Raw genomic sequence first — 18,841 nt, 5'->3', positions numbered from 1 at the left:
TTGATTAAAGTATGTATGAATGGGTGTATATATCTATGTTCTTTTTTGGTTTAGTTGTGGAATTTTATTAATTTATCAGCAGTCATTTGTCTGTCTGGTAGAAACAACCAAGAAATAAATATAATCATTGTCATTTTGTATATCAGGCTAAGCCTAATAAAGTGACTGATTGTGATTCGTATGAGAGGGCTAACAAGAAGGATGTGCCTACTACAAATCAGATGCCTGAATGAGATTCAAGCGAGTGGGCCAAGAGGGCCAAGAAGTGTGAATGGGACGTAGGAAGGATGGCTGCACGATTCGACAAAGAAGCAAATTGCCAAAAATTGCTGAAATGATTTCTACTAGTCGAGCCTCCGGTGTCCGATTGCTTAATAGAATAAGTTTTCGGAAAGGAAACGGGCCCACGAGTTCAACTCACAGCGACGCCGTGATTGATGGGCTTTTTAAGCCATCCGAGTTCGTTTAGGGCTCGAAAACTGCAGTTTAATTATTTTCGACTTTTGTTTTTAATTCCGTTTCGTATTAGGGTTTTGCGTTAACTATTTAAACACTTTAGTTTCGTCAATAGAAGGCAACTATTCTTTTGATAATAAAATTCTGAGAGTTTATCTCTTTTCTGGTGGATTCCGGAGCTTTTACAGATTTATCGCTCGTAAATATGTTCATTGGTTTTAAAGATTAGCGCTTGCTTTTCTTTGGTAATTCCGACTGCGTCAGAATGCTGTTCATGTCCTCATAAGTATCCAACTTATGAAACAATGTGTGACAGCAAAAGGTCTGGTGAACAATGTTGTTCCTCTACCGGCTCTAGTAAGAAAGGCGTAAGTACAGGCTGGATCAGGTAAACTACAACTTGCAGCTTTACTTTTTGAATAACATTGATACTCCGTATGTTAAGCGATATAATTAAGTCTTACTTGATAAGGATAGGTTCAGGAAAGGAAAAAGCTGCTGAGCGACTGATTTATCTTCTGAATGTTAAGCGGTTGTCTATGGTTCAATTGATCCAAGCTATAGAGTATTTCGATCAAGACAATGATGACATCATGAGAATTAATGTATGGCTAATGTTGTCGGAGGACGAACAGGCTCAATGTCTTCAAAATTTGTTCCCTGGGGGGTCGTTTATTCCGAGGTCAATCCGCTAAACTTGTGAGTGATGCTGAATTCGGAGAGCCCTTGAAACTATGAGGCTTGCTGGGGAGATATTGTGGGGTTTGTCATGCATGGGTGTAGTTTATTGATAGTTAAATAGTTAAATGGGGTCTGTAATCTGTATGAGTAGTTATTAATTGTTGGATTGGTTTGTTGAGATTGTGAGATTAGTAAGTTGTGACAAACTTTGGTTAATTGGTGGTTCTGTACTATTTTAATTGTTTGACCATAATCTCTAGCAAGTCGGTTTTTCCTAATGTTGTTTGTAAGGATCATTGTTGCAAGTCTTGTAATCATGGTGTATTTACTAATTAAACCTATGGAGTTCATCCTATGGGGTCATTAAGTAGGCCTATGGAGTTCATCCTATGGAGTTCATCTATGTCAGCATATGGACTTACATAGAACTTACCTTACAAGAAATTGTACTATTCGTCGCTAAAGACAAATAATTGTTGATTAACGACGGGATTTTCCGTCGCGAATCCGTCATAAAAGGGGCCGTTGTTAATGGAAAATCCCGTCATTAACCCGTCATACAAGACATTTGCGACGGTTGTTCCCGTCTTTGTGTGTTGTTATCCCGTCGCAAAAGCGTTTTTACGACGGAATTTTTACCCGTCATTATTAGGTTGTCATAAAAGATACAAATTTTTGTAGTATTACAAATAGACCCAAATGCGGCTATGCGTAACATAAACTTTACCCCAAAACACTGAGCATGTTCATACTCCGTAATAAAACTTCGCCTAAACGCTGAGCACCTAAGTCGATAATAACTGAACCGTGGGTCAACGGATACCAGAAACCGCACCAACTTCTGCCTGAGAGCTAGCTTCGTCGACAATTGAGGTACAGTAAATATAAAGAGATCTAGATTTCTAGCTTTTAGTTTCGGGGGGAGGGAGAGCAGATTGTACAGTTCCAAGAGTTGCTCCGTCCTGGATATGAACACTACATTTTAAATACGGAGTAGGCTAGTTGAACATTTGGACAGGTACGTACTCGTGTCACCCGAATCCGAGTTACATACATGATGATAATAAGACACTCAATGAGTAAACCACATTACCTTTTATTTGAGTGGAAATATAAATTAGATGCACACAACTGGCCATCTCATATTAAACCACTAGTCTTATATGCACGCGATGCGTGCGGGATTATATATAAAATTAAAAATTTAGTTAATACAACTAATTATAATAAATACTATGCAATAAAAATTGTTCAAAAACTAAACCAACAGAAAATGTCATGCTTTGCAAATTTGTGTTATTGAAGATATTGTATGGCTTTCTATTAACAACATTTTCCCTATGTAAAAGGGGAAAAAAATATAATAATTTCTAGCTTAATATCTAAAAAGAAGGAAAACATCCTTTAATTCCTATTCAAGGAAATCTGCTAATCGCCCTTTCAAGCAAATTATTCACAGCTAGAGTGAATGCATCTTCAAATTTCTCCAACTTGGTGTTAGCAGTTGCATAAACCAACCTAGGCATCAACTCATTAATAATATACTTCCTCATTTGTTGCGTTTCTTTTCGAGGGATCTTCATAAGCCTCTCTATCACATTCACCCATGACAGCTTGACCTCGTCTTGGTCTATAAACACGGAATACTTCCAAGATAATGTGCCGTGAATGGATCAAACACAACAGGGATGCAGCCAACAATGAGAGAATCAAACATGGACTTTCTCGTTGGACTGTCCCCTGGAGGCTGAAGGCAAAAATCCAATGCCATGAAAAGTTTCTCAACATGTACTGATTTAATACATGATTCTCCTATACAGTTTAAGAAGTTGCAGACTTTATTTGGAGCAGAAATGCATTGTTCAATGAGGATCGATCTTTCAAGTGTGAATTCATGGAGTAAACATGAAAAAGGTAAAAAACGGACTTACCGGTATACCCAAGGCCCAAGATTTAGCCGCAGCAGCTACTGCCTTATTCGAACCATTCATCCCTTGACCATCCTCACTATATCCTCCAAAGAAGTATGCACTAAGAAATCATCCTGCACCAAATTTCAACACTAATTACCCCGAAATCTAAACACTTTACATGGATAGTCAATAGCTCAACTGTTAATAAAATCTAACAAACCCGCGATGAATGGGTGACCAATACGCAACGTTTCAGCTTCGAAAACAGGAAATCATGGCTAAATCTTCCAATTGCAGCAAACAGAAGTATCGCCAATACATCCCCACCAGCTAATAACGCAACTTTCCTGAAATTTTAACAAAATAGTAAAGTATGCTGAGTTTTTTCGCAAAATAATCAACATAACCAATTAAATTCTAAGAACATATATATATGCACGCTTCTAATTCATAAAATAAGAGTAAATAAATTTAGTCAAAAACAGAAAAATCGAAATATGCACTGAGTGAGCAGAAATTAGAACGATAGAAACCCATCATGTGAAGATACGTATCGTGATAAAATGAGTAAGGTACAAAATCTCGATAATCCACAATTAGAAGGTGAATAAAGGTTTCAATATCGAATAGGTTAATTCCGATAAAAATTAACAGAGTAATTTAATAATAGAGATAAACCGATGTCTCTAGTCACTCCAAACCTCGGGTAATTGGGCACATAATTGAGTCATATACCTTCACCATCAGCAGGAACATAAGCTGAGCGCCTTGATTGGACTTGCTGATATGTCGGCTGAGAAATTTAAAACATAAGTAGCATTTAGACTTTTAAAATAATGAAAGGAGTATGTCAAAATAGCAGATTTCCTTCTTAATGGAAGTTATTTAAGCACTTATTCAATTTTAGGACGACAACAGGTTATATATTGTTTTGTTTGTTGTCATCAGAATATATTTTTTATTTCGGTACTTACTCATAGAGATTACTTATGCACACCAAACAGAACAGACTGCACCTGAAATCAAGAACATCCAATTACTGAAATGCTGCACACTAACAACATCACTCCACACAACAACAACTGGAGAGAAAACCTTACTTGAAAGCACCAGCAAAGCAACAGTAGAAAGTAACAGCAGCAAGCCAGCAACAACCAGACACTGCACACTGTAAACCACAGCAGCAGACAACCAATAACAGACGCAACAGCTACACGAACAAACACTCAATTATAAAACTTTGAATGAAGCAAAATTAACAAAATTAAGAAACGAAATGGGCATCAAAATCAATGCATTGCGATATTCTGAATGAGTCAATGCAATTCAAATAAATTTCAGCAACTATTAACACTACAACAAAGAAAGTAAAACTTATGGCTAATTATAGTGGGGGAGAAAGAAAGCATACCGAATTAGAAGAGGAAACAACGCTGGAAGAGAAGAGACAGCGAGATAGAGAAACTTAGGGCTAAATATACTCTGCACACCTAAAATCAAGATCAATCAAAAGTAAGAAAGAGAAAGATGCAATGGAAAAGATCCAGGAGAGTGTTAATATTTTGAGAGGGAAGAGATACGATACCTCAAAAACCAAATCATTGAGGACGGTGGCAAGAAACTCAAACATTTAACATGATTCCTTTTCAAAATGCTTATTGTAAGCTCTAAGCACATTAGACGGGCTTGTCCTTGCTATGTAAATGTTCTCCTTGTTGTCCTCTATGTCTGCTGGCACCTGTAGATTCATCATCATTCATTGAACACCACAATTTACCAACAATTTTAGCTGCAGATTGTATGAAGATTGATCACCTTAGATAGCCACTGGAGGCTATACGAAGAATGAACAAAATGCAAGTGGTTGGTGGGAAAAAGCCTGTCATAAAAAGAGCCATAAAAAGAGCCAGGGACACCATTCACAAAACAATACCCAAAATCCATATTCTTTAGTAAATTACCAATAAAAAGACATCTTATTTAAACAAATATCCATGTTCATCACCATTTTTAAAAATTTACTGTGAAAATAAGATAAATCCAGATCCACAACAACAATTGACAGGCGAAATTTCAAAGCAATTGAAAAATTAATCAAAAAACAGAGAGATTGGAAGAAATAATTACCTTAATATTCGACGGAGATAATGAGGGAAAACGGTTGCCGAGAAGTGGACGTCGATGGAAACTAAAAATTAACCTCAGCAGAAACCTCAGCAAACTAAAAATTAACTAAAATCCTGAAGAAAAAAATCACGAACCAAAATTAAATTACCAACACCTAATTCAAAAGAAAATCAGAATATTGCTTGAAAATAATCACAAAACGAAATTAAATTACCAACACCTAATTAAAATCGTAATAATTATCAAAACAGAAAGAAAAAAATCCCCAGAAAAAGAAATGTAATTTAAACAAACAGAAAAGCAAATGAAGAACTGTTACCTGATAATCGAAGAAGATCGATCAAACTCGTCGATTAATCGAATATTTATTACGAAAATTTCATTTTCCTTCCCTAAACCCCTAAATTCAATTATTTATTACGAAAATTTCAATTTTCCCCCAAATTTGAATCTATCTCCTCCAATGGTAAATCGATCGAAGGAGAGGAAGAAGATCGAGGGATAGGATGAATAAGATCGAAGGCATCTTTAGAGGAAAAAGATCGAAGAAGATCAAAGAGGATTTGAGTGGTATTCGTAGATGAAGAAGATCGAAGGAGAAAACGGGAGTGAGGAAGGAGAGATCAAACGGGAAGGAGGAGAGAGAAAACGGTGGAACAGGAAGCCAGAAAGGGCTCAGGGCAGTTTAGTATAGAGGGTATATTCGTATTTTTCCTTGGGGACACGAAAAGTTATTTTACCAAAAAGACCTCAGCTGTTCCTTTATATAATAGAGATAAAATAGATTCATGAATCAAAAGTAAAGACATAGAAACAAAATTATTCTGTAAAATTAAACAACACCTTAATTCGAAGAGAAGAAGCAGTTGCGAAGAAGGAAGTGAAGGGGTTCTTTTGAATTTGAATTCAGAAAGAAACATCTACGAGTAGTACATTTAAGGAATTTTTCATATTTACCACCTTTTAAGTTTCATGTTTTTTTATTTACCACCTTATAAAATGTTATTTCATATTTACCACCTTAATTTTATGAAAAGTTTCGTATTCACCACCTTTTAACGAATTTCATCAGATTTTTCATCCATATGAACTCCACTTAACCAATTTCTTTAACTTTCCTCATCTTTTAGTAGGTTTTCAATTGAAAAAAGCTAGTTAAACAAGGTTCACATGGGCCGAAAATTTAATGAAAACCGCTAAAAGGTGGTAAATTTAAAATATTTCATAAGATTAAGGTGGTAAATATAAAATAACATTTTATAAGGTGGTAAATACAAAAACATGAAACTTAAAAGGTGGTAAATATCAAAATATCCTACATAAACATGAAACTTAAAAGGTGGTAAATATCAAAATATCCTACATTTAACTCGAAGAGGTTTCACCAAAGAGAGCGAGCTATTCAAATTCCACTTCATACATTTATTTATTTTAACAAGTACAACGACCCACCATTTTTTGGGGGAAATGGTACAGCTAAAAGCAAAATTAAGAACGACAATCTTGCTGAATTATAGTGCAAATGGAACATTTCAACAAAATCCTAGAATGATGAACCCAATTAAATCCAAGACCTAAAGATGAAAATTTTCAACAAAAATCCTAGAATTATGAACCCAATTATTGAAACTAACAAACGAATCGAGTTCAATTTACTGAAGGAAGAAAGGCGTAGCGCAAACCTTATCTTTGTCGGAGGTGAAGAGAGATACTCAGCGACAACAACAGTCAACCGCTGGCAGAAGTCGTGCTGGCATCGGAGGAACTCGGTGGTGCTTGCAGCAGAGGAAGCCGATGGCGCAGCGCCGTTTATGTGAAGGTAGAAGTTTTATCGCCGGAGAACTTAGAAATAATGCCGGAATTTAGGAAGACATAATTTTTTACTCCGTATTTTTTTATAACAATAATAAATACTCCGTTAATACTCGCACTGTTTTGACCTTTTGCATTATTCACGTAATTCACTTTGACCCTATTTTATTTCTAACTAGCTTTTGAGTCCGTTCAATGAACGGACAATTATATAGTGGTTGTTAAGCCATCTTTTAAAGTGCTAATTTTATCGAAGGCTTGCGTTTTTAGTGGGAATAGATGATTAATAGAGGTGAAAGTTGGAAAAGAAAATAAATGGTGAATTAATTTGAGTGTTACAGAGGGAGATGGAGTGACCGAGTGGAAGCGATTGAATGAATATATGAATTAAATTGTGAATTGATGTTTAATGAGGAAGATGAAGTGAAATAGGTGTTGAAGCCGTAAAATATTTCGTATTACAAACAACAAAATGAAAAATTGAAAAAAAAACAAATTTATGGGTGAAAGATATATCAGGGTGACATGTGTTAACTAATCATATATGATAGGGTGATACGTGTCAACTAATCATATATGGTAGGGTGACACGTGTCAACTAATCATATATGGTTATCCTTTTTAAATACTAGGTATTGATTGATATTGATTTTGATGTCAGTACTAGCAGACTAGTGGTGCACGTTTTCTAACTCTAGCCCGCAAAGCTATACAAATTCTCATACGCACCATGTTTATGGAATGAAGTTGTTACAAGAGATGGTTATTTTGTCCTAAAACCGCTATCTGAGAAAGCTGCTACAAGAAATAGTTACTGAGGAACGATTTACTAAAGTAATATAATGTCCATTGAAAACTTATTTCTCATTATCAATTGTCTGTTGGTTCAGTGATGATTGAGACTGAACTTGATAGAGAGGACTCCGTGTTCGATCCCCACAACAATAATTGGGAGGGGACTGGAACCTATCCACTCAGAGCTCTCCCCTAATTCAGATTACCCCTAAGTGTGAACCGGGTGGTACACAAAAAAAAAATCATTTATTTCCAGTTCTACGTTGTAATAAAACTTATTTACCAAATTCCGTCCACGTAGGATCGGAGCTACTTTCGTTTCATTTTTATTTTGGTAACATTGAGTTGATATTATTTTTGTAAGATTAAGAATACAATGGATTATTCACAACACGTATATGCCTTTTCAATATTATGAATCAACTTAGGCCCTGTTCTTTAGAGCTGAACTGAACTGAACTGAATTGAACTGAACTGAATTGAACTGAACTGAACTGAACTGAATTGAATGCTCCTGAACTGAACTGAACTGAAAGCTCCTGAACTGAACTGAAATGAATTGAACTTAACATAATATATTACCGAAATAAATAATAAATAATAAATAATAAATAATAAATAATAAATAATAAATAATAATAATAAATAATAATAATAAATAATAAATAATAAATAATAAATAATAAATAATAAATAATAAATAATAATAATAATAATAAATAATAACTAAAGAATAATAAATAATAACTAAAGAATAATTATTAATTAATAACTAAATAAATATATAATAAATAATAATAATAATAATAATAATAATAATCAGTAATTGATTACTCAATAATTACAATAAATGATAAATAATAATAATAATAATAATAATAATAATAATAATAATAATAATAATAATAATCAGTAATTGATTACTCAATAATTACAATAAATGATAAATAATAATAATAATAATAATAATAATAATAATAATAATAATTCATATTTAATAACTAATAACTAAATAATTAATAACTAATAATCCGTAACTAATTAATAAATAATAATAAATTGTATAATTAGTTATAAATAATAATAATAAGTAATATAATAATATAAATATAAATATAAATAGTAAGAAATACAATAATATAAATAATAATGTAAGTAATATTAATAATAATAATATAATAATAATTATTATTATTATAATAATTAATTATTATTATTATTATTATTATTATTAAATTAAATTGAATTGAATTAAACTGAACTGAACTTAATGCTCCTGAACTGAACTGAACTGAACTGAATGCTCCTGAACTGAACTGCCAAATAAGTCCTGAAACTGAAATTAAGCCAAAAAGAACAGGGCCTTAGTCATCCACTTGCATAAGAGAGTACTCTTCTGTAATTTTTTAAGCAGTCACAATTATAACTTCCTTCTGTATTTTTTTATGAGCCACAATTTTTATTTTTGATAATTTTTACCCCACTCTCTAATTGTTTATTGTTTTTATATTTTAATGAGCCCACTTAAATCATACTCCATCCGTTCCTTTTTATTCTTTACATTTGGTTAGGGATGTCAATGAGCGGGACAGATGCGTATGTAGGTCCTCCATCCCCATCCCCATCCCCACTAAATTTTTCATCCCCATTCCTGCCCCATCACCCATGGCGAGTACAAAATTAATCTTCATCCTCGCCCCAACGAGTACAAACTAAAATCCATTCCCGCCCACACCCGCCTGGGTATCCATCTCCGTCTCAACCCCGCCCCATACCAACACCAATACCCGCCTAATTTTTCTTATATAGCAAACATTTTCATATATACGGAGAAATGAAAAACTAACTTTAGAAAAGATACCTTGTACTAAAAGTAACATATATAATCGGAAAAAAGTACCCGCCATAACAAAAAAAAAACTTAAAAGTCTCGCCTTAATTAATATTATCACCTACAAACAAATAAACTCACACCCGCCCCATCACCAATGACGGGTATGAAGCGGGGCGAGTGGGGATGGGGCGGCGCGGATGGAGATGAGGCGGATTCAACACAAAATCCACACCCGACCCATCAACCATGGCGGGTACGACTTTTATACCCATCCCCGCCCCATCACCCACCAAATCTACCTCCATCCCCACTTACTTGGGACAGATACTACAACAATTTACTAATCTAGCGGCATATATCTAGCGGCATTTATGTTAAATGCCACTATAATACATCTTTAGGCGGCATAATTAGTGGCGTTTCTAAAATATGCCAGTAAAAGCCCAAAATTTCTTTGGCGGTGTATCAGCCCACTAGGCGCGATGATTTGGACCAATTTTTTTTCTATTCGCGCTTCAATTTTTCCAACCTAAAGAAACCCTCACATAACTCATAAACCAGAACTCAAACCCTCGCCCCCAACATTTTCTCTCTCATCTACAATTCTAAATACTCAAAATACTGATTCAATTCTCTACGAACATCTTTGTAACTATATTTTCACTACAAATTGGTGAATCTTGCTAAAAATTAGAAGAATTGAGGTGGAGTTTGAGCTGGTGGTGGCGGCATCGGGTGTTGTCCGGCGTTAGTGCTTCTTCGATCGGACGGGTAAGTCTAACTTGTTAATCAAAGATCTATTTTTTTCTTTGAATTTGGTAAGAGTTTAAGTTTATAAGGGATTGATTTTTGTACCATCTTTAAGCTTTAAAAATTGCATATGGAAATTGGTCTAATGATTTAGTTACGCCAGATTTTGTTTCATTTAGTTTGCATTATTATAGTCTCTGGCTTATTCACATTTTCATTGCCTTATTGTCCATTTATTCTGATTTTATCTCCTGGATACAACTCTATTGTTGTTGAATATCTTATACTTCAACTATTTCACATCAATTCTATTTTCCTGGGTGAAAATGAACAGTTAATGCAATTTAATCCCATTATTTTGGATGGAACATGACAAATTGTAGAACCATAGAAGATGGAATAGGACAAATTGTAGAATCGTAAACTATGGAGGTCAATTGGTTAGCAAAGAAGGCAACAAAATCCCTTCCTATGAACATATGGTGGTAATGAAGCTGTGTTCTCCTTCAATGGAAACCCAATGAATTAATAGTGAATGGCAGAAGCTAAATAAAAGAGTTTCAAAGAAGTTGACTTTTGGGAATGCTAACTATAAATAATTGTTAATAATATAGCATCATGTAATTGCTGAATAACAGTTTGATTAAAATAAATCTGATTTTCAATTGGGAACAATAAAGTATTTTTTGCAATGTGAATTTGCAGTATTAAAAACTATCAGATTTTAGGATTTTGGATCTAAAGGAAAAACCTAGGGCTCTTGTTACCATGTGAATATAATGATACGATTTACCCTAATACGGGTGTCTGAGACTCATATATATAATAAATATCATACAATAGTACAATTACGAGTATACCCTTAGTATCCTCTATTAGTATATACTATACTAATACTAATATGTCAGTTATATACTATCTTAGTAATATTGGAGGTTTTTTGTTTGTTTAGTGGCAGACTAGGTAGTAATTGGACCACCAAGGATACCCTTTTTAGTTAGAAAGGTAATAGGAATATAATTAATGCTAGATATTTTGTTATTCTTCAAATATGCAAGTGTCCACTATGTTTTGACTTGAGTAGAAGAAAAAACGAGAAGCATAGTAATTAGACATGATGTTGTCTAATATAAATTGCATTTGAAGGGACTTTTGTAGATGATGATCAAATGGAAGACACCGAAGAAGAGATGGAGATGTAGATGGAAGACCATTCGTATAATTAGTGTAGATGTTTTTAGGTAGCTTGTCTTCATTTTTCTGTTACTTGTCACGTGGGTCATTTTTAAATGTAGAGTAATATTTGTGATGTGCACTTTATTTATGGGATCTATGCCTTTTAATGTCTTGAGTATATCTATAACTGCTTGTTCTTTATTTGATATTAGGTTATGTTTGAATATTAAGATAACTATTATTTGAGTTTGTTGACTTGCATACAGATTCAATGGGAAGACGAAAGAAGCTTCGAACAGTGACTCTTCATTCACATGAAGATTCTGATACTCAGGGAGCTAGTGGAAATATTGTGGACACTCCAAGAAATATGACTCCTGTATCAGCAAGTCTAGAAGAACTAGAAGATCAGATGATTGATGAGAATTTAGAGAATGAAGATGTTGAAGGTAAGTTTTGTTTTATTATTTTTGTTAACGTTTGTAAATAATGTAAAGACCAATATACATTTTTTTTTGTCGTACTTTATTATGTTGTAGTTTCTAGCATGGTGAAAATTGGTATATAGAATATTTCACTCAAGTTAAATAAGTCAACTTAATTTCTTTTTTTTTTCGCCATAGATTCTGAAACCTCTACTAAGAAACGCAGAGGACCTACTTTAATGGCACATATTTGGAATCAACCTAAGGAAACGAGAATAGTTCTGAGGTGGAATAAATGTTGGCAACCAATTGGCGATGAACATTCTGATCTTGCTCACTTTATTGGAACTGTAGCACGAAATCCTCGATTATGTCCCTTGGTATATGATGAGTGGAGACTGGAAAAAAACGAACAGAAGCACTTGATATTGTGAAGGTAATAGTGATTTCCTAAATAAGTAATTTGAATGCTTTGGTTATTTTGTGAAAATGCCCCTTTATAGTACGATATTTCTGAAGGAAATAATGCCCTTGGTCCAAGTATGCATTCTATGTTAAGTCTAATAAATGCGGTTCAGTATTAATTAACAAGTTAATAATTCAGTGAGATCAAGTGAGCTGAATGCCTAGCTAGAGGCCGCTTCACTTCAAGTGGAATTAATGATATTAATCCACAGCTTACTCTTGACTGAACCCGTAGGGTCACACAAATAGTACGTAAACGGATCAAGTATTTAATAGCATTAAATACTCCATCTATGAATATTCGGAACCGACGGATCTTGGTTTCAGTGGGAGCTAAGATCGTCACAGGCAAGGAATGAATACTCCGGAAACGATGATATTGCCGGAAACGGAAATATGGATCGTATCGGAAATATAAATATTATCCAAGTCGTAGATGTTGCCGGAAACGGAAACATGGTACGTGTCGGAAAATATTATCGGAAATGGAAATATTGCCAGAATCGGAAATATTGCCGGAAACGGAAATATTGTCAGAATCGGAAATATTACCGGAATCGGAAAATAATTCCGGAAACGGAAATATTAAATATTTGTTCGAAACGGAAATTAATTCCGGAATCGGAAATATTAAATATTGTTCGTATCGGAAATGAATTCCGGAATCGGAAAATTTAATCGGAAGCGCATCGTACGAATAAGCATCGGACGAGGCCTGCCGGACGAGGCCCAGCACGAAGCCAGGCCATCGCCCAGCAAGCCAAGCGCGCCGCACAAACAGCCACGCCAGGCCCATCGCAAGGCCAGGCCCAGCAGGCTGCGCGCAGCGCGCAGCGCGCACAGCGCGCACAGCACGCGCAGCGCACAGCGCGCACAGCGCGCACAGCACGCGCAGCGCGCAGCGCGCGCGGGCGCTGAGTGGGCTGCTGCTCGCGCGCACGCATGGGGCCCATCGTGGCTGCCGTGCGTGTGTGTGCAAGTGTTTGTGTTCGTGCACGTTTCCTAAAACATGCAGAGTTCGGTTAATGATTAAATTCCTAATTCTATTTGATAAATTAATTAAATTAGAGTTCTTGTAGGATTCTAGGTTTAATTAATTTGTATCTGAATAGGATTTCGATTCCCTTTCCATACCGCTATAAATATGAGGCTAGGGCTCACAATTTATAACAAAAAGTTTCAAAGTATTCAAAGTGAGTTTTTGAGAGAAAAATTCAGTCACACATTTGCCTATAAAGTGCCGAAAATAATAGTACCTTAAGGGCGATTCTAGTTGGTCAATCTTAAGGCGGATCCGGACGTGCTGTGGACTATCTACGGAGGGACGACACTTGGAGTCCTAAAGACTTGTTCTTGTTCGGTTCGGGCGCAGCTAGGGAAGGCACGCAACAAAGAGTATGCATCTAATCTATGCTAAATGATTATGTGTAAATAATATGTTTTCCTGGGTTTATGGTTTTTCCGCATGATTTATGAATTGTCATATGTATCATAACCTAACAGTGGTATCACGAGCCCCTTATTATTTTCATAATCTAAATTGCATGAACATGGTTAAATATTACAAATTTGCAAGAATTAAAAGGGGTGATTAATTTTCGTAATTGTTAATTAATTGCAAATTGCGTTTATTTAATTATACGTACGCAGTTTTTCGGCAGTTTCTTCGTTACTCATCCGAATTGAGTGATTTTTGTGTCAATTCCGCATGTAAAAGGCATTCTAAAATTTTGACAAAAATAGTGTTTTTCTGCCGAACCCAGAATTCTCAAATTCGAAGCCTAACTATGACTTTTCGAAGGTTTTAGTTTTTCGAATGCAAAATTTCGTAAATTTAAGATGTTAAATTAAATATTTGCGATTCTTGTTGATAAATCTTGAATTTTTGATTGACCTACTGCATATGTTTAACAAGTTTGAATGCCTAGTCTTGTTAATTATGCAATCTAATTTGTAATTATGATTAATTTGTTGAAAATTAGAATAATTTAGAATTAATTTGATTTTCATAATTAATTGTAATTTAATTAGAAACCTATGATTAAAAACCACCATAAAAATTGTAAATTTACGATAAATTTTAAATTTTTATGACCTAGACTTGAATCCATAACAATCGGAAATCAATTGGATAATAAATTTTCGATTTTTTCGCCCTAAAATTATGAAATTAATATTATTTATTAATTTGTCATTAATTTTAAATATAAATTTTAAATTTTTATGCGATTCGTTCATATAACTTGCACGCACGAAGCAATGGACGCTTCGTGTTACCCTTAAGGGGTGTTGTATAATGCGGGCATGCGACGACGAGCAAGGGAGCTCGTCGCCCGTGCGGCACGAATGCAATGAGCAAGGGCGTAGTGCACGAGCACAAGGCAGCAGCCCTGCCTTGTGTCGTGTGCCACGACCAATGGACGAATGGGCATGGGCGTAGGGCGAGCCAAGGCAGTCGCGTGTGGGCAGCAAGCGAGCTGCGCCACAACGCGCGCTGCCTCGCACAAGAGCGCGCAGCCTCGCGCGCAGCGAGCGCAAGCTCGCGTGCCACGAGCGCTGCGCCGAGCATTACTCGCGCGCACAGCGAGCGATGTCGCGCGCCCAGCGAGCGATGGCTCGCGCGCCCAGCGAGCGATGTCGCGCGCCCAGCGAGCGATGGCTCGCGCGCCCAGCGAGCGATGTCGCGCGCCCAGCGAGCGATGTCGCGCGCGCACTGCGAGCGATAGCCCGCGTGAGATGAGCGCTGGCGCGCGCAGCGAGCACCAATGCGTGCGGAGGCTTGCGATAGGGATGCAGCAGCTATGCGACGAGCGCATGGGCTGCGCGCGCATGGCCAGCAATGGCTGTGTGCGTGCGGCCCATGGGCGTGCAACGCGTAGGGTGTTTGCGTTACGATTAGATCGTTTTGAATGTTTAATTTGAAAATTTCAGTTCACGTAATTTTAATTAATTTTAAAATTAATAATTTAAATTATTTTCTTGGATTTTAATTTTGAATATTATAATTATAATAAATGTTATTTATTCTAATTATTTTACTAAAATTAAAATCATGAATTAATTTAAATGCGACTGAAATTAAATTAAACTTTTTGGATTCAATTATAAATTTATATGAGCTTTAAATTTTAATTAAATTTGTATGTTTCCGGTTAGACTAGAAATACATTTTTATGTTTAAAATTGGTAAAGCATATGAATTTATTGGTTTAAGTGGGAGCGCTTTTTAGTCATAAACTCTTGATTAGGTCTACAAATCCTTAAGGTTAAAACAACTTGATTAGAATTAATAAGGACTGAATAATTGGTAGATTATTGGTGCCCTTGATTAATTGCTGCAAATGTTTACGTGATGCATAATGTGTTTTACTAACCAGCTATGTGGGCCATTCATGATAATGAATGGGTGAATGGTATATATTGTATATGTACTGTTTTGCAGGTTATGAAGTGACTAGTATGGCCCAAATAGGATAGAAAATATGGTCTGCGTACCATTAATTTGAATGTAATTGGTCTAAAGTACCAAAGTTATTTTTCAATTCAAATATGGTCTGCGAACCATCAAATAGTTGTAATTAGTTATAGCTTATCCTATTTGAAGAAAATGGTGCCTCCCACGGAGATTTTCAAGACGGACTTTGAAGTCAAAGCTTCAAGATGAAGTCGGGCCATACTAGATCACAAATATCTTATGCATGTTTTAAGTTATTTATTGTTTTAAATATGTCTTAAAATGCATGAGATCAAAAGCTTGATTATGTTGCATGATTAAGGATTTTAGTTCACTTAAAATCTAACCAACATAGTAAGAGCCTTAAGTTCCAAACTTAAAAATTGAGTTAAAAGGTGCCATGCCAAAATATACACTTGCTTGGATATCCTTTACATCAATCTAGTAATAGTTTTCGCTCAGCGAGGTGTTACTTATTGGTCCTAAAGGGGCAAGGTACACAAATAATTGTGAGTACATGTTAGTTTTGGTGAAACTCAACGATATAAGTAAGGAGTCCTTTTATGTCGTGGCAAATTCGATAGGTTTACCTAATAAGTTCTTAGACGTACCTATCAACCAAGAATAGTTTCTAGACTATTAGCAAAAGGCTTTTGCTTACCTAAGATGTTCTAGGATTAAGTCGACAAACTGTGCTTAGTTCTTCAATGATTTTAGGATCTTGGAATCATTTTATTCACACCTGCCGGAACACATAATTTGAATAAAATGCTTAATAAACATTGAATTATGCATGTATGCTAGAATTTAAGTTTATTAAGAGAAACTGTGAATGGTTATTTATTTGTTTATTCTTTTCAATTGTAGTTTTAATATGGCAAACAACAATCAAAACATCATCATGGGTTCTGAGCTTATGGTCAAGCTGAACCTGACAAATTTTCTTGAATGGGAAGCTAAGCTAGTTGAAATAGTCAAACTCAATGGGCTTGAGTATGTACTGTCACATCCCATGCCAAGCTACTATGCCAGAGACATGACCCCTGAGAGATTTTACGCCTGGGATGCGGATCTCAAAAAGGTTATGAGTCTCATGCTGAACAATATCCCTGATGATTGGGCTAGAAGGTTTGTAGCCTATGAACCTTTTACGCTCATCAAAAATCTGAGGGATATCTGTCGTGGAAGTACGGAGGACAGGGACCTGAACGTCCATGAGTTGATTGAATCAATGTCTGGTCTAAAGGTTAGTTCTCCCAACAGGTGTTATAGGATGGAGGTCCAAGAAACACATGTTCAGCTCCTTCGCACTAAACAAAGGGTAGGCGTCCCACTGAGGTTCCATGTGGATCTTATGTGTTCATATTTTGATCGCCTAAGTCTACTAGGAACACCAATAAGCGAAAGGATGGCAGTCTCTGTCTTGCTCAATTCACTACACAGTGGGTTTGGTCGCTTCAAGCAACTATACCTAAGTGAACCAAGAGAAGAAACAGTTGCAGAATTTATTCACCTTGTCAGAAAGGCTGAAATAGTACTGGACTGTGAAGCCAAAGATTTACTCAAGGCTAGAAAGAGACCATTCAAGAAAGGTGGAAAGTCCAAGGGCAATGCTAAATCAAAGCAGGACAAGTCCACATCAAGCTGTCTTTATTGTGATGGAATAGGCCATTACAAAAGAGAATGTCCAAAGCTAAAGGAAGATCAGAAGAACGGAACAGTCGTTCCATCTTCAGGTATTTTCGTTATAGACTGTATACTTGCTAATTCAACTTCTTGGGTATTAGATACAGGTTGTGGCTCACACTTATGTTCCAATCCACAGGGACTAAGAAGAAGTAGAAAGTTAAGCAAGGGTGAAGTCGACCTACGAGTGGGAAATGGAGCACGGATTGCTGCATTAGCTGTAGGAACTTACTATTTGTCGTTGCCCTCCGGGCTAGTTTTGGAACTGGAAGAATGTTTCCATGTTCCAAGTCTTACTAAAAACATCATTTCAGTTTCTTGCTTAGATGCTAAGGGATTTTCCTTTATAATAAAAGACAATAGTTGTTCGTTTTATTTTAAAGAGATGTTTTATGGATCTGCTAGATTAGTCAATGGACTTTATTTATTAGATCACGACAAACAAGTATATAACATAAATACCAAAAAGGCCAAAAAGGATGATTCAGATCTCACCTATCTGTGGCATTGTCGATTAGGCCATATAAACTTGAAACGCTTAGAAAGACTTCAAAGAGAAGGAATTCTAGAACCATTTGACTTAGAGGATTATGGTAAATGCGAATCATGTTTACTTGGCAAAATGACAAAGCAACCTTTCTCTAAAGTTGGAGAAAGAGCAAATGAACTATTGGGTTTAATCCATACAGATGTATGTGGACCAATGAGTACAAATGCTAGAGGTGGTTTCAGCTACTTTATCACTTTCACTGATGACTTCAGTAGGTATGGTTATGTCTACCTAATGAAGCATAAGTCTAAATCCTTTGACAAATTCAAGGAATTTCAGAGTGAAGTAGAGAATCAATTAGGCAAGAAGATTAAGGCACTGCGGTCTGATAGAGGCGGTGAATATCTGAGCTATGAATTTGATGACCATCTGAAAGAATGTGGAATTCTATCAGAATTGACTCCTCCTGGAACACCACAATGGAACGGTGTGTCAGAACGGAGGAACAGAACCTTGCTAGACATGGTCAGGTCAATGATGGGTCAGGCCGAACTTCCATTAGAATTTTGGGGACATGCACTAAATACAGCTGCACTCACTATAAATAGAGCTCCGTCTAAAGCTGTCGAAAAGACTCCATACGAATTATGGTTTGGAAAGCCTCCAAATGTGTCTTTTCTTAAGATTTGGGGATGTGAAGTATACGTCAAACGATTAATTTCAGACAAACTTCATCCAAAATCTGACAAATGTATCCTTGTGGGCTATCCAAAGGAA

The 18,841-nt window shown here is 35.8% G+C and overlaps 1 protein-coding gene and 1 long non-coding RNA gene across 3 annotated transcripts; one reads left to right on the top strand and one right to left on the bottom strand.

Moving 5' to 3' along the window:
• Positions 1 to 2,423: 2,423 nt before the first annotated feature.
• Positions 2,424 to 7,159, bottom strand: LOC130470671 (uncharacterized). Of its 2 annotated transcripts, XR_008931396.1 has the most exons (11): positions 6,860 to 7,159; positions 5,178 to 5,290; positions 4,866 to 4,929; positions 4,636 to 4,788; positions 4,462 to 4,540; positions 4,151 to 4,260; positions 4,025 to 4,066; positions 3,786 to 3,843; positions 3,271 to 3,397; positions 3,069 to 3,181; positions 2,424 to 2,949 (listed from the first exon to the last, which is right to left on the bottom strand). It is a non-coding gene; the product is annotated as an uncharacterized lncRNA (long non-coding RNA). The 2 variants fall into 2 exon arrangements; XR_008931395.1 differs by having other exon boundaries at positions 2,424 to 3,181.
• A 2,901-nt stretch (positions 7,160 to 10,060) lies between these two features.
• Positions 10,061 to 12,403, top strand: LOC110798318 (uncharacterized). The gene is made up of 3 exons (XM_022003493.2): positions 10,061 to 10,389; positions 11,811 to 11,993; positions 12,168 to 12,403. Exons 2-3 carry the CDS (start codon positions 11,816 to 11,818, stop codon positions 12,401 to 12,403), a joined length of 414 nt encoding a protein of 137 aa, XP_021859185.2. The 5' UTR covers positions 10,061 to 10,389; positions 11,811 to 11,815.
• Positions 12,404 to 18,841: the final 6,438 nt, after the last annotated feature.

Source organism: Spinacia oleracea, chromosome 3 (assembly GCF_020520425.1).
Source record: "Spinacia oleracea cultivar Varoflay chromosome 3, BTI_SOV_V1, whole genome shotgun sequence".
Lineage (NCBI taxonomy): Eukaryota > Viridiplantae > Streptophyta > Magnoliopsida > Caryophyllales > Amaranthaceae > Spinacia > Spinacia oleracea.
The sequence above is the reverse complement of the archived record's forward strand: the minus strand, read 5'-3'. Positions and strand labels throughout refer to the sequence as shown.